The sequence below is a fragment of the Poecile atricapillus genome, chromosome Z (assembly GCF_030490865.1).
Source record: "Poecile atricapillus isolate bPoeAtr1 chromosome Z, bPoeAtr1.hap1, whole genome shotgun sequence".
Lineage (NCBI taxonomy): Eukaryota > Metazoa > Chordata > Aves > Passeriformes > Paridae > Poecile > Poecile atricapillus.
The window spans coordinates 125,331,551-125,354,298 of record NC_081289.1 but is presented as its reverse complement, the minus strand read 5'-3'; the positions used below and the strand labels follow the sequence as shown (position 1 = coordinate 125,354,298).

Below are 22,748 nucleotides of genomic sequence, written 5' to 3'. Positions count from 1 at the left end.
ACAAAAAGACTATCATAAAAACTATTTAAGTTTTTAATTTTACGTAATTTCTACTTTTGTTTTCCATTGCAGTCTGCAGTAGGTATTCTCATGTCTGCAATAAGCACCAAATAGTAATTTCTCAGAGCTAGTTAATATGAGGTAGTTTCCTAAGGCTGTTTTAAAACATTCTACTGACACCCAATTGTGGCCAGTTTTTCACTGAATTATCTGGATTTACCCTGAATTACAATCCTAAAAAAATATTATCTGCTTTTTAAAGCACACAAACAAAAAAGGCTCCCTCAAAGTATTTGTCAAATTAAATGAAGACTCCAGATCTATAAGTTAATGAAAGCTGTATTAAGATAGGCATAACAGAAACCGTCTTAACTGTTTAGCTGCAGATGTTAAATAAAGCTCTGCTGGCTGTCAGTATTAGCTGAGCAGAAACAAATTGCAGCAACACTTAGCTCAACAGGGAAGAATTTTTATAATCTTGATTCAAAACCAACTTTATGGCAGCAGATAGAGCAACAAACCAGAGGTCTGCCCCAGCTAGATACTGATCGAGCAGCATTTATGATCTCTGTCCTTCCTAGACATCTTTGCAGTCACTGCCATGGTACTCCTCTCAGTGTATGTATTAGAGGTGAGGAGAGTGATAATCTTGATCATGGGGTTCTGAACCACAGGCACTGCTGCCTGTAGCCAACCTCTGTTGGAGTTGTTAGCATTGTTTCAACTGCCAGATGAAAGTTACGAAATAAGGTAAGTGCTTCACTTACTAGACTGCAGCATGATAACCAGAATGTGGCCTGATTCAAAGTACAGTTAAATATCAAAAATAGTGTTATGTGTAAGAAAACAGGTAAAGAAGTCAATATTCACTGCAAGAATCAATGCTGTTATGCATGATAATACCAGTAGCATAATGCCTTCTGAATCCATCTGAGGTTTTGTGTTTCTTGCTAACGTGTTGCAGATGTTTTAAACAGGAGCAGCTTTTAAGTTCTGACCTTAAAAATCCTGTCTAGTTAAAAAATACTGAGATCCTCCAGAAAACTCTTGGAAATGTGTAACATAATTTTGCTCTCACAGGCTTTACTAAAAGCATCTCAGTAAGTTGTTTTAATGTGGTATGCTAGAATCCACAATTCTTACAATCATTTAATAGTACTTAGGAAATTGTCCTGATGATTTAACTGTGACTGTCCGAAATTGGTAAAGTTGAGGAGAGCTTTGTCTCCCTTCAAAGAAGAGCTTTTCAGGATTACTGAGCATTCTTGTCATATAAAGTCTCATTTCCCCTCAACTTTGATATTCAGCTCCTGTAAATGTTTATTAGAATTTTCTTACATGCTTAAAATTTTCTTGTGATTTTGAGCATATCAGATTCTAGAAGCAAATTATGACAGTGTTTATTTCACTTTGTTTGGCTGGCATATATTCACTGATTTCTACATCCTGAAGTGATTGTGAACTTGGTACCATATATCAGAGACCAGACCTGTTCCAGTGACTCAAATCCTGTTTTGACTAGTGGGAGTTGGTCTGCATGGGAATGTTTCAATAAACAAGATCAGATGTGGGTAGTTTAATGTACCCCTTCAGGACCATGTAGTGTGTGATAGTGCAGTAAGTATATCATAGCTTACTCCTTTCACAAGAGGTTAAGATGCATATGTATTGTTCTGAATAGATTCCTTGTAAAAAAATTTCTCTGATTATACAATCCACATGCATCTAAAATGATGGAAAGGAAGAGCAAAAAGATAAAAGTTTTTCTTTGGAACTGAGTTAAGGTAGGCTTGCTTATTAAGAATAAAATATGTTTGCTCAATTTAAGTTGCAAGTTGAAAATGAAATCGTTTAAATCAGGTATGTCGAGTTCAGAAAGAAAATAATGGAAGAAAAACAAGGTTATTTACTAAGGCTAGAATACTGAAAATATCTGACCTCTTTAGACCAACGTTTTCTTTGTATCTCTGTCTTTGGAAGTGCTTTAATAGGTGTTTGGGACTTGAAGATACAAGGTATTAATATCTCCCTTTATAGATCTCTCTTTCATAACTGGAGGCCAGATTTAGTAAAGGGCAAACAGACCTAAAAGTGAATTTATTACTCTATTATTTTTCTATGTTCAGAACAGTAATTCTGAACATTCTGAAAGTTGTACATCTGCAGTAACACAACATATGTTATTTTTGACAGAGTGGAAGAGCTTATAGCAACTTGCTTAATGATAAACCTCACCAGCAGTCAGAAGGACAACATTCTTGCTTGTCCAAGCTCTGACAAGATTGTTCCCAGAGGTGCTGGCAGAGCATTCTCAGAGCCTGACAGCCACTGACAGCTTTGGGCTCCTCACAAAACACAGTGGACTCTTACACTTTCTTCTAGGCAAAGCTGAGGGTGCGTCAAGTTAATTTCTAGACCACTTGCACCCGTGTCCCAGGAAAGGGAGAGAAGTGAGAAAAGGGGAAAGGGAGTGCTAAAAGTAGAACAGACATAATCTTTGTCAGTCAGTTATTTGCCCCTTTATTCCAGCTGACACTCAATTAGCACATTTACAGCCCTTTCCAGTGCAATGCTGCCACTGCTGAGCCACTCGAAGACTGCTGGGTAAGCCAGACGGGTCAGCCTGCCACTTGCATGAAGGGTACTCCCAAGAGCAGGGAATCCATGTCCCAGCCCAGCAGCCAGGGATGCTGCCTGTGCTTGAGGATCACCACAAATAGCATTATTCTCTCTGGGAGAGCAGCATAGTTTTTCCTCTATGACACAGCCTGAAGCTGTGAGGTAGTTGTAGAGAATTAGGGGGCACACTGCCATCATCTAATCCAGTGGAAAGAGTATTTTGCATGAGGAAGCAAAACGATGTTGAGGTCTGCTCTGTACTTGGGCTTCAAGCAGTGCCATTGCAGGTAAACACTGAAAACTGTTAGAGAACTTCTTTTGTGGTATTCTAATCGTTGTTCCCATTTTTTTTCTGTATTTTAAGCAGATAAAACACATAAAGATACAGGGAAACAGAGATTCAGAACTCAGGTAAAGGCTGACTATTCCTCAGCATTTTTTATCTTTTATCATTTTATATCTTCAACCTGGCAAACTGTAAATTCATCTGCACTGTGCCTAGGGTTAGAGTAGCCTGCAGGTTTAAGGTCTTTACCTTCAATTTTAACATGCCCTCTGCATTCATCACTCCCATTGTGTGTTCCTGGAACCTGGAAGATGATACCAAAAACTAAGATACTACTGTAATTCAAGTCCTTCAGTGGAATGTTCTCAGCTGTGCACAAGCAGCATTCCACTACAGTTAGATTTTAGAAGGGTTGTTTCTCAAAGTCTAACTAATTAATAATGGAGTATTCCAGTCATAGGTAAGACTATTTATCTGTAGCAATGATTGAAATAACTAACTTCCTATTCTTAGGTATACGAACCTTTACATGAGGAATTAAAGTGAAGGAAAACAACATAAGTTATCAAAGAGACTTGGGGACTGAATTACATTGGCAGGGCCTGTTTAGAAATGCTGCAGAGTCAGAGCTGACCTTTTGCAGAAAATTCAGTGTTTCTGCCAGCAATCTCTGACATCATAGCCTTCTCTTGCCCCATTTTTGTCCTTTCAGAAGATCTGCTCTCATTGTTGGACATAAAAAGCTTTTCACACCTTTGCTTTGCAATTGATTTTCTCTGGGAGTAATCAGCCAGAGGATCCAGCAGTTAGGTACATCTCTAGAAACAGGAACTGTGGGTATTTTTAAATTAAAAAATTAAATTAAAAATTAAGTTATTAAATGCGAGCTCTGTTTTGACAGTTGCTGTTACCTTTGCTTCAGTCCAGATTTTCTCACGCCCTTTTCTCATTTGTCATCCCTTTTTGCCAGTGTTTCTGTTTCTTGATTTTTTTTTTCCTCATAGCCTGTCTCTAAACAGTAATGAAATCAACATCTGATTTGCTGCTGTCACCTTAACTATTTGGGAACTCCTTGTGGCAGAGTCTTGAATGTAAAAGTAACAAGCCCACCAAAATCCACTGGCCTTTCAATCTGTGGCATTACTGTAGTAAACATGGCTAACAAAAGTAATAATTTCTTCAAAATCCAGTTTGGATTTTTTGGGAAAAGTCTGGAAAATCTCATTCAACCTCTGGCTGATGTATCTGATGCATCTCTTATTAAATAGGTGTACCGATACTTACTATCTCTGAAAAATACCTAATAATTTTACAGTATATTTGAGTCTTTCAAGGAAAAGCATTGTTTTCAAATATTCTGTTTTATTATTGCTATAGTGCTTTCTAAATAACACATTTTCTAAATTCTAATTTCTAAATTAGAATTTCTAAATACTGAATATTACATTTTTATCATTGTTTCCATAATTAATTTATTTTGAAATTGATTTTTAAATGTCAGTTTACTGGAATCCTAAGCCCTAACATATAACAGCACATAGCAACTCCTGTTGCTCTGTCTTGTCGTTCATGTCACAAGTGGAATCACTTAATAAGCTTGAACAAAAACCTGAGTGTTACTAACTTATGTCAGTAAATAGTGCTCCACAAGAGGATCTAGAAATAAATTTTAGAAGGTAGTTAAAGATAGAAGTGCAGCTGGTTATGAGCCTGTCATGCCATGCTAATTTCTATGCCCACAAAAATTAGGAGTACCAGAGAAGCCTACATGGTTCAAAATCAATGTTAGGCCAATCTAAAAAAAAAATAATTTATTGCAGTATTTCTGAAAAAAAATAATACATACTTCATACCTATCTTCACAGATGTAAATAAAAGTTGCACTTGTACTAATCTGTAACCAAGATGGCCAAGAGGAGTGCCTTTGTGTCCCCATTAGGCCCACTGCTTTGAGACCTGTTTCAACAGCATATTTCATTATTTATATTCTGTAAGTTTCTAGTGATGCACAACTGAAGCTAAGAATTTAATGGTGAGTTTTAAGTGCTTCGTTCATGATCATTTTCCTGAATACTATTTAAGAAATCCTACATGGCTGCAATTTTTTGTGATAGACACTTTGCCTATCTTTGTTTTGGTTAGCTTGGCTTATATTGTTCTCAGAAAATTACTTCTGATTCTCACTGAATCTTATAAAGCCAGACTATGTTGACAATATGTTCATATATCTTAAGAGAAGTGAAAACATGAGATAATGAAGTTATGCATTAGAAAGGCTTCAGCATGAACTCATAGATTTCCACATATACTGGGATTTGCTTCTGATTTCTTGCCTCTTTTTTCTAAGTTTTGGACTGAAAATTGCCAGTTAATGGAAATGTTTTTACTAATGCTTAGTATTTCTCAACATTCTGGAACGCTGCTCTCTAGCTGGAAAGGAACCATTTTGATTCTGTGCCCTTCACTGAAATCAGCCGATGGCGTTGCCAAGTTAATTGTGCAGGGCCGTGCAATTAAGAGCCATGTTTGATCATGCTCTTTCAAGTGCTGCACTTCCTGCATAGGCAACTAGGAAAAGACTTTACTGTGATGGTACGTGGAGGTTTGCTCTAGAAAGAGGTCAAGTACCAAACAGTAGCTGCTCTTCAGCATCATCAGTACTTTGCAAGATCAGTCTCCAGCTGTGGGAGATACTAGGTCTGTCAGGCTTCCACTGGAAAAATTCCAACCAATGTGTACAAAATCTGTTCTAGTTTTTCTAATTGCTTTATCATTCTGTTTCTGAACAATTAATAAAATATTTGAAGCCATTAACTGGGCATTAAGATCTCATCTTGACACAGCATTAAATGAAGCATTCCTTAATCCAGAATCCTTCCAGTTTTACCACTTAAATCTGCTTAAATTCATGTTTTTAAATTTTACATAAACCAAAGTGTTGGCTATTGAATAGAATTTTCTTCTTGATGGGAATATTTAGAGATCTACCACATAATTTTTAACTATCAGAGAAATAATATACCAAATTGTTTGTATATTAACATAGAAGGTCTTCTTTTCTTTTATATTCCATTTTTTATCTTGCTGCTCTTATCTAAGAGGACTTTCGTCATGAACATTTCCTGGCAGCAGATCTGGTGTAAGAATTCAAATACATATTAAATTCTGTTCTAGAAGTTGTTGAAGAAATTGCTTTCCCTTTTAAGAAGAAAACAAGTTTGCACGTATTGCGTGAGCAAAGAGAAGCTGACACTTCATATCTCTGTCTATCATGGCAAGACAGATCATTGCAAATGTACTGTTGGTAATCTTGGAAACATGGCAAATGGTTGAGTGGCAAAATATTTAAAAGTGCCGTGTTTATACAGCAGCTTCCAGTTATTTCCAACAGTTCTGGAGTTGTTACTGTGGTGAAGCAGCATTATCCACCCATATGCATTTACAAGCCCTCCCCCAAAAAAAACCCCAACACCAACAAAGCAGTGTTTGGTACTTGGGAATAGTGTGACAACTACAACCACAGTACATAAGACTCAGCACAGGGTGAGCCTGTGTGCTGAGGAAGCAGTCCCTTCATGCAGGATGAAGAGCCCCAGTGCACCAAAGTTGTGGACGTTCCAAAGTCTGGGCATATAATTTAGCTGCAGACCTACCCAAAGTAGTGTGTGTACAGCCTTTTGCAATTCATTTTGCATCATTCAAGACTCAGAAACAAGTAGTTTGTCTGTGCAGCTGCTAAACCCAATACTGAATGCCTAAGGAAGACTTCATGGAGTAATCCTTGTTTCCCAAGCACAAAAAAAGGGCTTTTCAAAGAGGGGAAAAAACAAAAGTAACGCCAGTTCACAAAGTCAAGTGGAGACCAAAGCAGGATTAAAAAAATCTGAAATAAAAAAATCACAAAGTTCTTTTAGCTAGAATACTCCTTCCTGAACACATTTTATCAACAGATGGTTTTAAAATTTTATTTCTCCATATATGAATTTAAATTCAGGAAGCTAATCTGTTTCTTTTTTCCTTCTATTTCCTTCTATTCTTTTTTTTTCTCTTTTTTTTTTTTTCTTTTTTTCTTTTTTGACACATTCAAGTTTTCTCAGTCAGCTGTGATTTTTAACTGATCTTACAGATTTCATCTGTGAAGTATCTGGTGATGCTGTGTGAGATTCTTCTACTGATTCTATAACACAGTTTCATTTGGAATACTTTTATATGGAGGTATTTGAACATCCTTTTTAAAAAAAAAAAACAAACAGATAAAAAATACTCTGAGGTATAAGCATGATATATTCAAGGCACTCCTGGAAGCATTTGATACATAAAAAATTCCAAACACTACCTTATTCTGATCAATCTAGTAATATCTACAGGATGTGCAGTCTTCCTTCCAGTTTAGAATTGTAGCAATCACAGTATTGATGTATTTGACCAAAAATACAAAAAAAACCTATTTAGAAACCTATTTTTTATTTAGACAAAAAAAACCTATTATGAAAATGTAGAATTTTTTTCAGTAATTTTTAATACAATATAGCTCCTACCCAAATCACAGTGAAACCTTAAAGAACATCTTCCCTTCAGTTTAAATTCTTAAATAGGTGGTTTGTGAATATTTGTGAGGAAAAGCAAATACACTGTTCCTTGCTTCTTCTCATTCTAACATACCTTCACAACTGCTCTGGTTTTCTCATTTTGAAATACAGAAAACCAGAAATCTGAGTTACAAGCAAGTAACAGATATCCAGATCACTCTAATGTGTTATGGGATGCCTTTTGGAAAAAAAAATGTTGAAATTTATATTCAAAGAAGGTACTAATGACAGGAATAAAATGGAAAAAGGAAGTGTCACAAATCTGAGGAATCATCTGGTTTAGTGTCCTGTGAGTGGTCAACAGCAGATGGCATCATTTGGCCTGCAGCAGAGTTTCTTCTAAATCCAGTGTGTTTCTAGTTCAGTGTGACCTAGATCCTACGGCATCAAATACCTGAAGCATCTAACTCTCCTTCAGACTCACTGGAAAGTTTGACCCTATTTGTCCACACAGATCAGAACCACTTTCATAAATCAGATACTAGTTTTCATAAAAAACTCTGTACAACTGTTAATCAAAGGAACTGGACAGGACTATAAGTATGAATACATTCATGTTTTGCAGACTTTTGGAAAGTAGAGTTTGTAAATCATTCATTAACGAATAGTGAGTGATTAAGGGACATTTTAAAGAGACGGTTAATTAAAATCAAAGGGCAAATCCACAGGCAGCATGACTTTCAGCTGCCTGCAGTAAAAGAGCTGGGCTTGAGCCTGTTGGATGGCACAAACTTATCTGTGCTTTCTCTACATTTTTATCAAATTCATTTGAGAACAACTTGTTGATGCTGACAAGGCAGTGTTCTGAATAGGAATTTCTTTGATAAGCCTAAGAGTTATTGCATATACAGCTAATGTCACTGTCTCCTGCTTGGTTAGCTCAGATCTTTTCTGGAAGGTCTGTGTCATGGTTTGGATTTATCTGTTCTTTGGTATCATTTGCGGCTGTGAAATTTTTTATTCAGCTGAGGCTAAATCTAACAAGGCTGACTTGAGAGCTCACCCGAAGTTTTCTTTCATCTAACTGATAACCTGTAGAGAAAAAGGCTCTGTTCTGCTCATGTCTGGCTAGTGCAAAAGTCTCCTGGATTTCTCTAAAGTAGAAGCAAGGGACAGACAGCTGAAGGAAGGCTCAATGGGCTTAAGATGTGGTGATCAAGCCCTGCTTTTCTATTTTTTTTTTATTTTTTTTTTTAAATCTTATGAGAACTCAGAAGCATAATTTGATACATATGCAATTTCATTTGGGATTCTGAGTACCTAAAAACATCCTGCTGGGGATTTTAAGCTTAGCTAAAGTGGTATCCTATTTTGAGACAGCATCCAAACTCCCGCCTAATTTTTTACTCCTTAGCAGAATATGGGGAGAAGACAGGAAGAACAGGAATGAGAAAGATTAGGTGGAAATAAAGATAAGGACATTGACTGTCTGTAGAGCAGGCTTGACTTGGGAAAGATTACCCTAATTAATTCCAATTAAAATAAAAATAATTTCTAATTTAAGTGATGGGAAGAGAAAAAAAACATCAAGCTACCTTTTCTGCCTGGCATCCACGCTCAACTTCACTCCAGACTCCTCACCTACCCCCACCCTCCTGAACTGTGCAGGTAGAATGGGAATGTGGGGTTACAGTCCATAACCAACCTGCCTTGTTTCTCCTTCCTCCTCACACTTCCCTTCAGCTGTAGTGTAGGCTTCTCCACAGGCAGCAGTCCTGTCAGGAAAATCTGCTCTAGCATAGGTTCTCCACAGGTGGCAGTTCCTCCAGGAATATCCATCTGCTCTGGTGTGCTCTGCAGGCTGCAGGGAAGATCTACTCTGCCATGGAGAACCTCCTTCTTTCTCTTACCGTGATATTTCCTCTCTTCTTTCTTACTCTTCCCCCACTCCTGCCCCTCTCTTCTCCCCGTGGCTATTTTTGCCCTTATTAGAAATAAGTTTTTTGATCAGCAGGTAGGTTCAGCTGTGTCCTGCCAAGGAACCCTTGCAGAGCTGCAGGGACTGGCTGTGTCCAGCACAGGGAAGACTCTCACATCATCCGATAAAGGGCACCTGTTACCACCATCACAACCAAAACCTTGCAACTCCATCTCACACACCTAGTATTACCTAGAGTGGAGTGAGTTTTACTGAAATCTCTTGTTTCAGTGCTGTTTTACTTGTGTACAGGATGATATACTTTGTGATTTGTGATTGGGTTTGTCCTCTAGCAGAATAGCTTGCATAGTGCTCTCATGATTTACCTATTGCCCATGCTTGAGTTAGTTCAGCCATTAAAACTTCTGAGAAAAGAAGTCTAGAAAATTCTGGTCTGTGATTCTGATAGTTTCAAAACGATGGTTTTTTTTTTAAAAAAAAAAGTTATAGTTGTATCTATATGTATCTAAATTGTTCTAGCATGGAAATATCTAAAATTTTATCAACCTGGGAGGTAGCAATGTCTACAGTATGAGTCACTGCACTGTGATTTTGTTCTGCTGTATCATATACTCAGATTGACTCCATCAGCCTTATCAGAGTTACTGGAGATTTGCAGTGTTCTAACAAAACGAAACCTGATCACATGTCTTCTGTTACTGTGAGTGCTGTTGTAACTGCTTCAAAACAACATTCTGATTTAATAAGGACAGCATTGCAGTAATTTATGGGTCTGCTAGAAAGAACAAGCCTTGCTTTTTTCCTGGCTGGACTGGGATGTGGAATAGCAGTTGTATCACAGTATTGTATATGTAGAGAGCAACAAACCAACACATGGCACTGAAGCTGACAGCAGTTTGTGTAACTTCTTAAAAAAAATAACCCCAGCAAATGTTAGGAACACAAATATGAACATTTTCCCAGGAACTGTTTAGAGGAAAACATCATTGTTGGATTACAACTTTTCTACCTGTATTCAAAATGAATTCACCTTCATTTTGTTGCCTTCAAAGATGTATGGTTACATGATAAAGAAATAAACTATCAGTTTAAGATACAAAAGCAGAGGCAGGTTTAGTAGGCTGTTAATCCTGAGCTGTTATCAGAGGGGTATCTGGTACTTGATATATAAGGGGATTAAGTGTATCTCTTCTGTGGTGTTTGTCACACTTTTTGTCCCAACAGAAGGATCAAATGTCTGAGGCAAGATTTGTTTTTCATCTTTTTCATCCTTTTACTGCTTTGTATTTCTAAACCACAGTGTTTTCAGATACTAACTTAAAATACAATCTACGGGGTAATATTTATGGACAGTGATTTTTTTCACAGCTCATCAAGCCAACTTACATTATTTTTCAAGGGGAGTACATATGTGGAGCATAAGACAGAATTTGATGATTTAATTTTCAGTTTTTGCTTGACAAATGTTTATTTTCCTTTGGTTTTTGAAGACAGTCTTCATTATATATCTAGATAGTCCTTTGAGCTTATAATATTTAAGAACTATTAATACTTTTCTTTGGTGTTAAGCATAGAATTTGTCAAAAGAATGCTTTTACAAAAAAGTTTATCAGAACCATCATATAGTTTAGCTACTCTTACCAGAGATAGTCCATCTGTCTATATTTTTTAATCTTGTTGATACTAAAAGTAAAATGCTGTTCTGTTGTAAATGTGTGACTAAAGTTTTTAAGTTAAATTGAGAGTCAGACTGTAATAAGTTTTCAGTTTTAGTAGTCTTATGTTTCACTTAATTTCACTTAATTTTTGCTAATTTCAGTGCAACTGTGAGTGCTGGGCACCTTTGGGAATTCAGGAAAATTTCAAGATGTTTCTCAGTTGTAACCAATATTTTGACTGTACAGTGAAATCATCTGTCAACTATTTTGGAGGGAAATTTTCTTTTAAATGAATTTTTACTTTTTTTTCTTTGCATTTAAGGAGGAGCATTTTAATCTTGTTTTTTTTAATATTTTAAAATAATTACCAAAATAGCTGCATTTACCTCTCTTAATGATACTGGGTACTATACAGGTGGTGTAAGAGCTCCCTCTTTAGGTTTTATTTTAAATCTCAGCTTAGAAAAATAAGAAGGAAAGGAAATTCCACTTCTTGTCAATGCTTTATAAACATATTCAGTCGCACATGATGTTACATGATTACATGATTTTTAAAAAGCTGGATTTTATGGAAAGAAAGCCATTAATTTTGCCAATGGTTAAAGCATGAGAATGCAATAGTTTTATTATAGGTTTGACAGGCTTAAGTATGTTTCTACAAAAAATTTATACTTTTAATAGCAGCCTGATAAACTGCATAACTTAAGCTGATGTTTTATGTAGGAGTAACACAGCATTTTCACTTTTGTAGCTGCATTTTATGCAGCAAACAATGAGGTGATGGTCTGTGTCTCATGGGCAGGTGCTCAGTGCTGTGCTAGCTCTCTTATATCTGGCTGCACATAAACTATTAAATAGCTCTGTTGCAAACACAATTTAGCACAGCCTTGTATAAGGTCATTTTATATGAATTTCTCTTGAATAACTAAAGCAGTCTTCTTAAAAAATCAGCTGGACTAACTGAACAACTGACTTAGAAGTTTGCATTAACTTTTCTTTGTATATAAATATTAATTTGGCATATAACTATTAAATACTATTTAATAATAGTTAATAATAAATGTATCATAACCAGCATTCTGAAATTTGTACTAGTCCCTCATTCAGCATTTCTCATGGTATAGCATTGTACACATAGAAATAGATAAATTGATAAAACTTTAAAAGGAAATGTTAAGCTCTGTACACAGAATTCAAGGATTATAAAGGAAGTCTTTGTAGGCATTCATATCATAGCATTTGGCTTTCAGAGATGAAAATGAGGCCTATATACATGCATTGAAGCAAACTAGTGGAATTGTTGTGGTCATTATTACAATTAAACACTAATTAAATAGTTTGAGACAATCAGTGAGGGTACTGGGCTGGAAATACTTCTCATTGTAAAAACTCTGTATAATATTTTTCTTGGATATCTCTGCAGTTTCTCTGGATTGGCAAATGAGAGAAGAATTTTGCGCATAGTCCAGTTAGAAATATTCCATATTCTTAAGAAAACAAGAATGGGTCAGAATATGCATATATTATTGACATTTTGGGTTCTTACTCTCACCCTGTTCATAAATATAGTCTGCAAAAAGGAACCACATTAGATTTATGACAGCAAAAATAGTCAATTAAAATGCCTATTACTATGCTTTTGAATACTCTTCCAACTTATTTGTAAATAGGAAGCCACTAATAAATCTGAATTGGCTCATGAGTCAAGCATCTTATTTATAATTGCCACTTTCCTAGTCTGCACAATTAAAAATTCTGTCACTAAGAGCAAAAATGTTTTAAATAAAAGTTTTCACCATTTTTGTTTCATAGGAATTTAATAGCTGTATAAGGAAAACACTGTTTCCTTACACCTGTGTGCAGACACTGAAATCTTTCTGTCAGTGACAGCTAGAAAGGAACATTGCAAACAAAGTTCCTGTAGTAGCCATGATTTCTGAGAGGGTCTGAAGTTTTCTAAGATCTGAAATAATGCAGAGAAAAATAGAAAACTATATTTAAGTTTTATCTAAATCTGCTACAAGGAAATTACCCTATCAGAATATAGTGTCTGTTTCTCATAGTGATAGACTTGTGGTTAAGTAATACTAGTTTTCAGAAGAGCTAGGCAGATTCAGCTTGACTGGCATGAGAAAGAGGAGTAGAACTATATCTCCCAATCAAAAGATCTCTCATCACTGAACAGAAAAAGGTCATCATTACCATCTCTAGTGGCTTAAATTTTTTGCAGGTTCCACTTTGCACAAGAGCATGTATGGCCAGATCCTCTTCTGGTGGAATAGACAAGTCAATGGCTTCAGGACAGAAGAAACCTTGGTCAAAGAGAAGTCTTCAGACATCTAGGAAACTTAAGCAGAAACTGAACGGGCCTGTGCATTTATTGGTGGGGCTCCAGGACTTAGGTATTGCATGAGATAAGCAATAAGTTTGAAGACCTAGATTTTGGGCCCTCATCCTAAATATGGAAAGTAAATGGAACTCTACACTCCTAAAGTTTTTTCTGTTGAAGGAAGTTTCTGTGTGCTCATTGAGAAAAGGGCTGCAAGAGTAGGTGATACAAACATTGCAGGGGCAGGGGGGAAACAGAATTGTAGTTGAACCCTTTTTGTTCTGCACCATAGCTTTATTCTGTATTTATAAGATGCGGAAACTATCACACATGATAATTTTTCAACAAATTGAGACTTCAGAAGTAGAAAAGTGGCTTAAAATAAATAAACATATTATAATCTAGCCAAAAGAAATAAAGTTGGATGGGCAGGTTTATTACCATGTGTTTGGTGTAGCTGCTGTAATAACAGATCACAGCAACTGTAGTTTATGCTTCAGTGATTTCCTACCTCTTTGATGACATCTACTTTGTAATGGATTGGCAGGTGGAACCAATTGTCCTTTGTCTCTTCCAATTCCAGCATAATTTCTCTTCAGTCTTTAGTGTAGGTTTTTTGTTTTTGTTTGTTTGGTTTTGGTTTTTTCTTTTATTTTTTAGCCTAATATTTTTCTTGATTAAGTATTCACTCCGCTAATGCGATTCCAGCCTTCAAAAGTGGTACTTGGTTCTTGAGTATGTGTAAATTATTTTCTTGGTATCCTAAGCAATTAAATGGAGGTGTAGGATTTAAATTTTTGTTTTCAAGGTTGTTACTAATTCCCTGAAAAAAGTCTCGTGTATCCCATTCACTTCACAGTGCATAGGATCACACCACTACTAATTTAAATATGGAAGAAAACAAGTTCAGGGAGAATGTATAGAACAAGTAGGCTAAAACTGACTTATTTCTGATGACAGTGTCTTCAAAGTAGGGTTGATTATGCTCGACAAAGGATTTGTAACCTGAACATGGACTGTTAAAAGTGGCCTGGTAATCTCCTGCATCTGTGCAAGACCAAGGGTAACTGAAACTGGATGGCAAAAGGAGGCTTCAGTCTCACAGAAAATACTTGTACAAAGCTTCTAAAGAGAAGATAGTCACTTACCCATTTTCCAAAAACACACAGAGGACATAATGACATGCAATCTTTCCAAAGACAGCCCAAGTTCGGCTGTGTTAAGCCTAGAGTTTTATAGATCTAAAGAATTGTTTGTAAATAGAGTTTGGTAGAAGAAGCTTAATAGTTTATGAAGTAGATTTTGATATGGTTGCTTGCAACAGTAAGGAAGTGGATTTTATGACCCCCACATTCTTCTAGTCTCATTCTTAACTACATTTTTCTCTTTTATTGCAGCCCAGAAGATGGTGAAATCCATCCTGAAATCTGTAGACTATATATCCAGTTGCAGTGTTGCTTAGAAATGTACACAACAGAAATGCTGAAGTCCATATGTCTGCTGGGATCACTACAGTTTCACCGGAAAGGTAATACTGAATTGCATAAATACACAGATGCTTGTTTTAGAAAAATTGATGCCCCAGTTTTCTGGGCTATGCCTGGTATTCATAAAAGACAAAATGCTGTCCTGGTTTTGGCTGGTGTGGAATTAATTTTCTTCATAGTAGCCATCATGGAGCTGGGTTTTTTTTTCACTGGAAACAGTGTTGATAATACAGGCATGTTTTAGTCATTGCTAAACCCACATGATGTCAAGGCCTTTTCTGCTCCTCACCCCACCCTACTAGCAGGAATGCTGAGGGGGCCCAAGGAGCTGGGAGAGGACACAACCAGGACAGCTGACTCCAGCTGACCCAAGGGATATCCCAGACCATATGGCATCATGCTCAGCATATGAAGAAGGGGGGAAGATGAAGGAAGGTGAAGACATTCAAAGTGATGGCAATTGTCTTCCCAAGTCAACATTACACATCATGTAGCCTTGTTTTCCTGGGGATGGTTGAACACCTGCATACCTGTTGGGAATGATGAATAAATTCCTTGTGTTGCTTTGTTTGCTTGCATGGCTTTTGCTTTCTTTATTGAACTGTCTATATCTCAACACAGGAGTTTTTTCACTTTCACCCTTTCAGTAGTCTCCCTCATCCCACTAGGCCTGAGCAAATCAGCAGCTCTCTGGGGGTTCATTGATGTCCAAGGTTAAACCACAACAACCACCAAACTGTAAAATGAATTATGTATATCTATTGGTAGGTCTTCAGTTAATAAAAAGGAGCTCTATTTCTGTTTATCATCATTCTTACAGAAGTGTGTCTTATCAGGTATATATCACAAGTATCCTCACCATTTAAAAGTCAGATTCTTTTTAAAAAAGAGTAGTTCCTTAAGTTTTACCTGTCATTAGTCAAATGAGTGGGCTAGCTGAGTAATGTTATTAGACATTTTTGTCGGGCAAGATATGTTATTAACAGTGTTGTTATTACTATTAGTTTTCTTATCTCATTGCTGTTTCCAGTAAATTGTGCTTATCTTAACCTGTGATCTTCACCTTTTATGCCTCCAATTCTCAACTCCAGCCTGCCCCAACATAAAGAGGAGGGGGAGAGAGAGTGGCCTGTGGTTTGGGAGAATGTCAGTGATAGCGTTAAATTGGGGAGTATCATTCCTAAAACATTATCATAGCAAAAGGTAGATAAATATGGTTCAAAATATGTCCACCTGTAGAAAAGCAAATACTAGACTTGTAACTGAAAGGAGATGTCCTCACTTCAGTGAAAATGCAGCTCTCTAATAATTTCATACTTGATTAGCCACCTACTGAAAGGAAGATGTAGAAATGCTGATAATTTACTGAATAATTTAGTTAGTAACCTCATTGCTCAGTGATGGTACAGGCTGATTATGGCTGTATCTGTGCTGATTGTAACTACTCTTTCCCCAGATTGTATCTCATCAATAAAAAACTAGATAAGGACAAGACAGAGTTCTGTTATGAACTGTAATAAAGGTCTTGTAATGCATTTCCTGTCATGCTAAAGGGTCCTGTAGTATACTTTTCATATCTAGCTATAGAATACTGCTAAAGCTGGGGATATTTTTTTATGAAAGTAAGAATGGGAGATTTGTGAATGCTTAACTGAGCTTCTCAATTATTTTCTCAAGCAAAAATAAGTCTGTAAAATAGGAAGAGAGAGAATTAGCAGAGCCATTGTAGAACAAGATAATAGTAGCTGTCAAAATGAGTCATCACTTTTGAGACAGATTGTACTACATTTCCTATTGTTGGCAAGAGTTGTCAAACCATCTTCTGAACTGCTGAAAGTAAATAGCTTAAAGTGACCTGAGTAACTCTGAAATGTCTTCTCTGTCCCTTTTGTCTCTGGGTGGAATCTATATTAATAACTTAAACTAAACATCGAACTATTAGATGTCTAAAGTTGGATTAGAAGAGTCACAGCTTAGTTCCTATCTGGCAGTAGTGTGATAGACACCAGTTTCTCAACTCATCACAGAGAGAGTCATGGTAGCTATTTTGTCCTTGCCAAATAGAGTGATTTTTGTCCTTGCCAAATAGAGTGTTTTAGAGATACACACAGTAACTTGGCTCTAAGCTTCTGTGACATTCTTTAAAAAAAATGCACAGTAGGCAAAAACCATATGATGACAGGGATTCAGATAATTTGACTATCCAATAGACAATCACTTTTTTGTATTAAATATATAGTATTGTCAACACCTAGAAGTAGGCAATGCAAGGGCATCATGCAGTGATGGAAATTCCAGTCCTGTGTTAATTGGTTTTTCACTGTGAAGGTAGCTGCACACTAGACAGGCACCCAAAGGGGCTGTGAAATATCCATCCCTGAAAATACTGATAACTGAAATAGTCCCAAGCAGTCTGATGCAAGTTGGCCCTGCTTACAGTGGGATGTTACACTTGATGACTTTGCAACCTATTTATTCTATGCTCTGACAGAACATACCTTTTTCAGAGAAGCATTATGAACCCATAGTTTTCCTTGATTTCTCTACTTACAGAGAATGCTGCTTTAGTGTAGGTGAAGTGCACAAATTTATCTCTAGGAAGGAAAGAGACAATTACTTCACTATTATAAAATATATTGTAATGCTGCTGTATATAGGTTTTTTATTTCTCCACCTGTTTAGTTTTTCACAGGTCTTTCATCAACTGAGTGAACATATAAAAAAAAAAAGTTTATTGTTTTTAGAGTACTGCCCTTAAAATCTTTGCTTAACCCATAAGTGTGCATGTCTGGTGTTCTTGTTGTGTCTTGAAAATAATTTCTGAGGGTAATATTTCCTATTTGGATGTAATACTTCCCTTCTCTAGCCCACTTACCTGCCAGACAATTTGTTAGGTTTTTAAACCTCCCATGAGGTTTCCACAATTCATGTTCTTACTCAGGTGGCACCAGAGATTCAAGTAGAATGACATGCAGACTGTTCTTCGGAACCTGTGGCATATAAATAATAAAGTGGATATTGGTACCTTGGTCAGAATTTATCAAACAAGCTGTAGAACTGGTAAAACTCAGGCAATGTGCTGGTGCTGATGTTATTTTCCCAAGAGAAACTCAGCCAGTAGGAAAGAGATGTCATACTTGGAAAGAGATTCTCTTAAGGAAACACCACACAAAAATTTGAAGGTCTGAGCTCTGGGTCTTTTGACTTCCTTTCATAGCACATATCATCTCATATCTCCTTATCTTTCTTTTCAGCTGAACTAATATTCCTTTATTTGCTGTATATATATCAGTCTTCCTGTACAGAAATTTCTTGTATGTTTACAGTGCTTAGAGTAACTTACTGCTGTCATTAAAAACTCTACTAGAAAAGTCAGATAATCTGTTGTTTCCTTGAGAGGTTACTGGCACAATGGGTCCAAAAGCTATAAATATTTGCAGCTGTTTTATGCAGTAAGTAAACTGAGGTGAGTGCTCCTCAATAATTCTTTCTTGTAAGATACATACACTATAAAAGCCCAGTGTTGAGAATATATAATGATTCAACAGTTCATCATTCAGAAAGTTTGCAAAGGGTATAAGGAATTATGCCTAAGTATCTTTAATTCTGTTTTGTAGTCACTAAGTCTTTGGCTACCTGATAATTTACTCTAATAATTCTCATTTCAGTAATCCCAGGAATTCTGGCTAACTAATACACATACAAATACTTACTTGGGCATACACCTTTCTTTTATCCTAATTGTTTAGTGTCATATACTTTATTTGTTGCACATCATAAATTAAAAACTAGAGTTATGTCATTGTAATTGAGATGTGTGTCCCACCTGACATGTGTAAACACAAGTGAGGGCAGAATAACACCAGCACTAACCAAAGTGATTGGTACCTGTATAGTCATGCAAAAAAGGCAAGAATTTAGTCTTAAGGAAAATCAAGCATGGGTACTACTTGCGTTTCATATAAGAAATTAATATAGTTAATTATTGTATTTCCAGTATGTGTTTTGTGATAACAATATGTATTTCCTTAAAATAGTATCTAAAAGTGATAGAACTGAACCCTCAGTTCAGTGGAGAGAATTTTTTCTTTTCAGCTTTGTTTAAATGACATGCTTTTTAGAGTTTTGAAGGGGAAAGGAAGGATGGTTTAATGGTTGTGCTACAGTCTCAGTGTTCTTTTTAAAGACTGGTAGATATGTGTTATTACCTACACATATCACTTATGAAAGAGGGATAAGATGCAAGAGTGTGGAAGAGCACACAGGTATGGAGAAACAAAATCAACACAGTCACCCGTTCTCATGTGGACATTCACGAAGGAATGGAACAAAACCAGCCATGGAAGGAGGGTAACAGAACTTCTACCACAAAATTGTTGTTCTATTGCATTTTCTTTAATAATAGTATTTCCAGTGAGACGATCTCCAAGTTCTTCAGGTCCTAAGTGTTAAGTAAAGAATTAAATTCATCAGGCTGTTACCTTTTTTACTTCATACACAATTCTTGCCTATTCCCCTTAATAGGTTTTCCTGCTCTTTTACTTTAGCTTGTGCATTTATCCTTAATTGCCAGGTTAGAAACCTGATGTTGTAAACACTGTACTCTTTTCGAGAGAGGGATTTGAGATCAGCTTTGTTAGCTGATCAAAGATTGCTAGTTCCTCTGCAGTGAAACCTGATTAGCACTGAGGGACCTATATTTTTCTGTCTTTTAATTTTTTCATTCATCACAGTTTATGTGCAAATTTGATGATGACTAAAAGTAGGTGCCTAGGGTTGCATGATGGAACCAAACACAGAGATCACCACAGAAGCAGTAAGGGGCACAATAGGTGAGACACATAAAAACAGGTGATGTATGTAACCTTACTGAACTGACAATTTTATGCCTTCTTATTTGTCCTCACTCAAGTTTGATCCTCAGCATTATTTAACTAAATTGATTTAATTTTATATAAAAAGCATTTTCTGCTTCTTAAAGTAAAAAAAGAAAAAGCTGAATTACTGCTGAGAAAAGGAAGAATAGATCATTGTGACTAAAATTATTAAAAATCTTTCCATTGACTAAATTGAAAGTAAAATTTAGAGTTCATATCCATTTTTGAAATATCTGTGACAGAAAATATCCTTACCAGCCACTGTAAAGATGAAAAGATTTAGAAACTTTTGTTTCCCTATAGGCTGTGACCATGGTAGAAATGTTAAACCTGAGTCATACATTATTCAAGCAAAGCCTTTGTTATTATCTGACTCTTTAACTGCTTTCAAGAGACTGAGCAAATGATCTGAAATTCAAGAAAGGCTTCATGAATTGCTCACAATACAACAGAATTACTGGTAAAGAGCTTTTTTCCAGTTGAAAAGAGATCTGTGTCATTCATTCTGCTAAATCTGCAAAAGCTTGTCTTTGTGCTGACAAAGAGAACATTATGGTCTCTGCTTCTGTGCGCAAGCTGAGAAAAAGAACCTTTGCTATTATTTCATCTAGTGCTGTTACTGTTTCCATTGAAACACCTTTCACATCCCTGAAAGATGCATCTCTACAGCATGTCTCCAAAGGTCAGGTCAGGGTTAGGGTTAGGAAAACACTTAAAACGCCGTAACACTTAAAAATAATGGAACAATCCACTAATACCATATTTCATGAGTAACACCTTGTGATATTGGTGGCAAATTAGATGGTTTACCTGAAACCTTTTTTGTGAAAATGTAGTATGTGAGATACTGGTAATGTTATGTTTTGTTATGGTCTTCTTGTGAAGAGAAAAAATAATGAAGCTTATATGACTGAACAATGAAAACTATACCGTTTAAATCACCTTAAAATAACAGTATAAGCTGCAGTTAAGGACAAGAAAAATTTGAAAGTTAAACCTACAGGGTGATACAGAGTAAAACGTGTAATCTGTGAAGCAGACTTAGTCTGATATTCTACAAGCAAGAGAGTCAACTTTCAGCATAACAGCTTGTAACCAACAGAAAGGTCTTGGTGTCTTTCTCTCTGTCTCCCCTCCCTTATAATACCTTCACGTCTTCCTCCTTTCCACTGCTTTTGTAAAAGGAGTGATAGGATCCTCCTAGTTGCTCCTGGACATGTACAGTTTTTGACTGACCTTACTTAAACCACTTCATCGGAAAGTTAATCAAATTTTATTTTTCCTTTTGTTGGGGTAATCTATCATTTCAGTGGCTAAAGTGGATCACAGAAGGATTTGGCAAAGAACGCATTAGCAGTCCCAGTAAGATGTCAGATCCCAGTAAGCAGCAAAGAAAGGACACAGGAGGTTCTTTTATAGAGGCTAAACTTATTACAGTCAGGTCATGCACTCTCTAGGATTCATTTAGGTAACTGTGGGCTTCCTACTGTCTTTAAAGAGCATTAAAACATAGAGCAAATATCTTCTGTAGCATACGCAACATCTAGTTTCAGACAGGTAGCTAAGAATAACTTTTTTTTCCTTTTTTTCAAAGGAATAATTAATCAGAGTGCAACTGTATAGATAACGTACCCAAAAATATTATCTTATGATCCAGGAATTTTTACATATTAGAAAACAAGGTTGCCTGCCTGGTAGCAGGGATATATATTTGTGATGTGGAAGAGCAGTATACTGTGGTCTCTAGTGTCCCAGAAAAATGGGCTGAATGACCACTGCTCTATTAGCTGGTCTTGTTTCTCAAACCTTTCAGGAGCTACTCAGGTTTGTCCTGACGTCAAAAATTTTCCCATAGCAAAATCTGCAAAATAAAAAAAACATTTCCTACTCAACTTTTAGTTCTACTGGTTTAAATGTTGACACTTTTCTGGGATACACTCCAGTGTGAATTTTCTTCTGTATTTGGTGCCAGAATTGTACTTGCCACTAGAGAAAGGGAATGCTATCAGGTAGCACAAAGATTTGCAGGTTTATCAAAATATTCTACTAAAGGTTAACTCTGTTGCATGCTCCATTATCATGCCATTATCCATTCTTTATCCTGTTCTCTTCCTCACAAAAACCCTGGAAGGTCATAAAATCCCCTCTGCAACACTGTATTAAATTTTCATACAGGGAGTGGGAATTAGGTAGGTGTCAACGCAGAAATGTGGAATGTAATTCATTTGGGCTGTGGGTGGTGGCAGTTTTATATTGCTGTTAAACCATAAAGTACAAAATTTTACATTTTTGTCTTGTGTTTTCTCCCAGTATTGCTGTAGTACTCAGGGACATGGATTGCAGTGTTCTTTAGTGACAGAGTTTTGAAATTGTTTCCAGAATATGTGTTATAGTTTCCTCACTTATTTCATTCTGTTTTGTCTTCCTGGCTTTTATTTTGTGTTCCATGAGAGCCACTGGAGTTGAACTGCATGCTCTCAAATTGGTAAGAGTAACATAGGGCAGCACTCTGATTTGCAGCTTGCTGTGGTCTGCTCTGCTTTTGAACAGTACTTACTAAGAGTTTGAATTTAAGCAGTCTTTTTCTCCATTTGTATTGTGCAAGGTCAAGTTCAAAGCGTCAATTAGATATTTGAGTATCCGTTTTAATCAGTAAATAATAGGGATACATGTTTTGTTTAAATATTTTAAAGGAAAAGAACCTTGTGGCCCACCCAAGATCTTAGATACTAAAGTGGAGGAGAGTTCTGAAGTACCTATTTTAGAAGACACGTCATTATCACCAACAGATATTCAACAGCATCTATGGCAGGTTTCCACAGATATTGAAAACACTGAAAGGTATGTGTAGCACTTCATTCCAAAACAAACAAGTTTCCTTCTAAGATTTATTTAGTATTTTTTAATTTGACAGCCAGTGTTGCTACAATGAAAATTTTAAGTAAATTAAATAACCTGTTAACTTCCCTGGTACATTAGATTTTCTGATTTTGTGAAATATGGCTGAAATATGCTGAGCTCCAA

At 36.3% G+C, this 22,748-nt stretch overlaps 1 protein-coding gene across 2 annotated transcripts in view; it reads left to right on the top strand.

Moving 5' to 3' along the window:
* Positions 1–22,748, top strand: part of RGS7BP (regulator of G protein signaling 7 binding protein) — a 34,324-nt gene that overhangs the window by 7,991 nt on the left and 3,585 nt on the right. The window contains exons 1-3 of one of the 2 annotated variants that reach the window (XM_058826245.1): positions 545–750; positions 14,758–14,888; positions 22,418–22,565. In XM_058826245.1, coding sequence (XP_058682228.1) covers positions 14,825–14,888; positions 22,418–22,565 — 212 coding nt within the window. In that variant the 5' untranslated portion in view covers positions 545–750; positions 14,758–14,824. Of the gene's footprint in view, positions 1–544; positions 751–14,757; positions 14,889–22,417; positions 22,566–22,748 lie in introns of those variants that run through there. The other variant, XM_058826244.1, reaches the window with a different exon arrangement.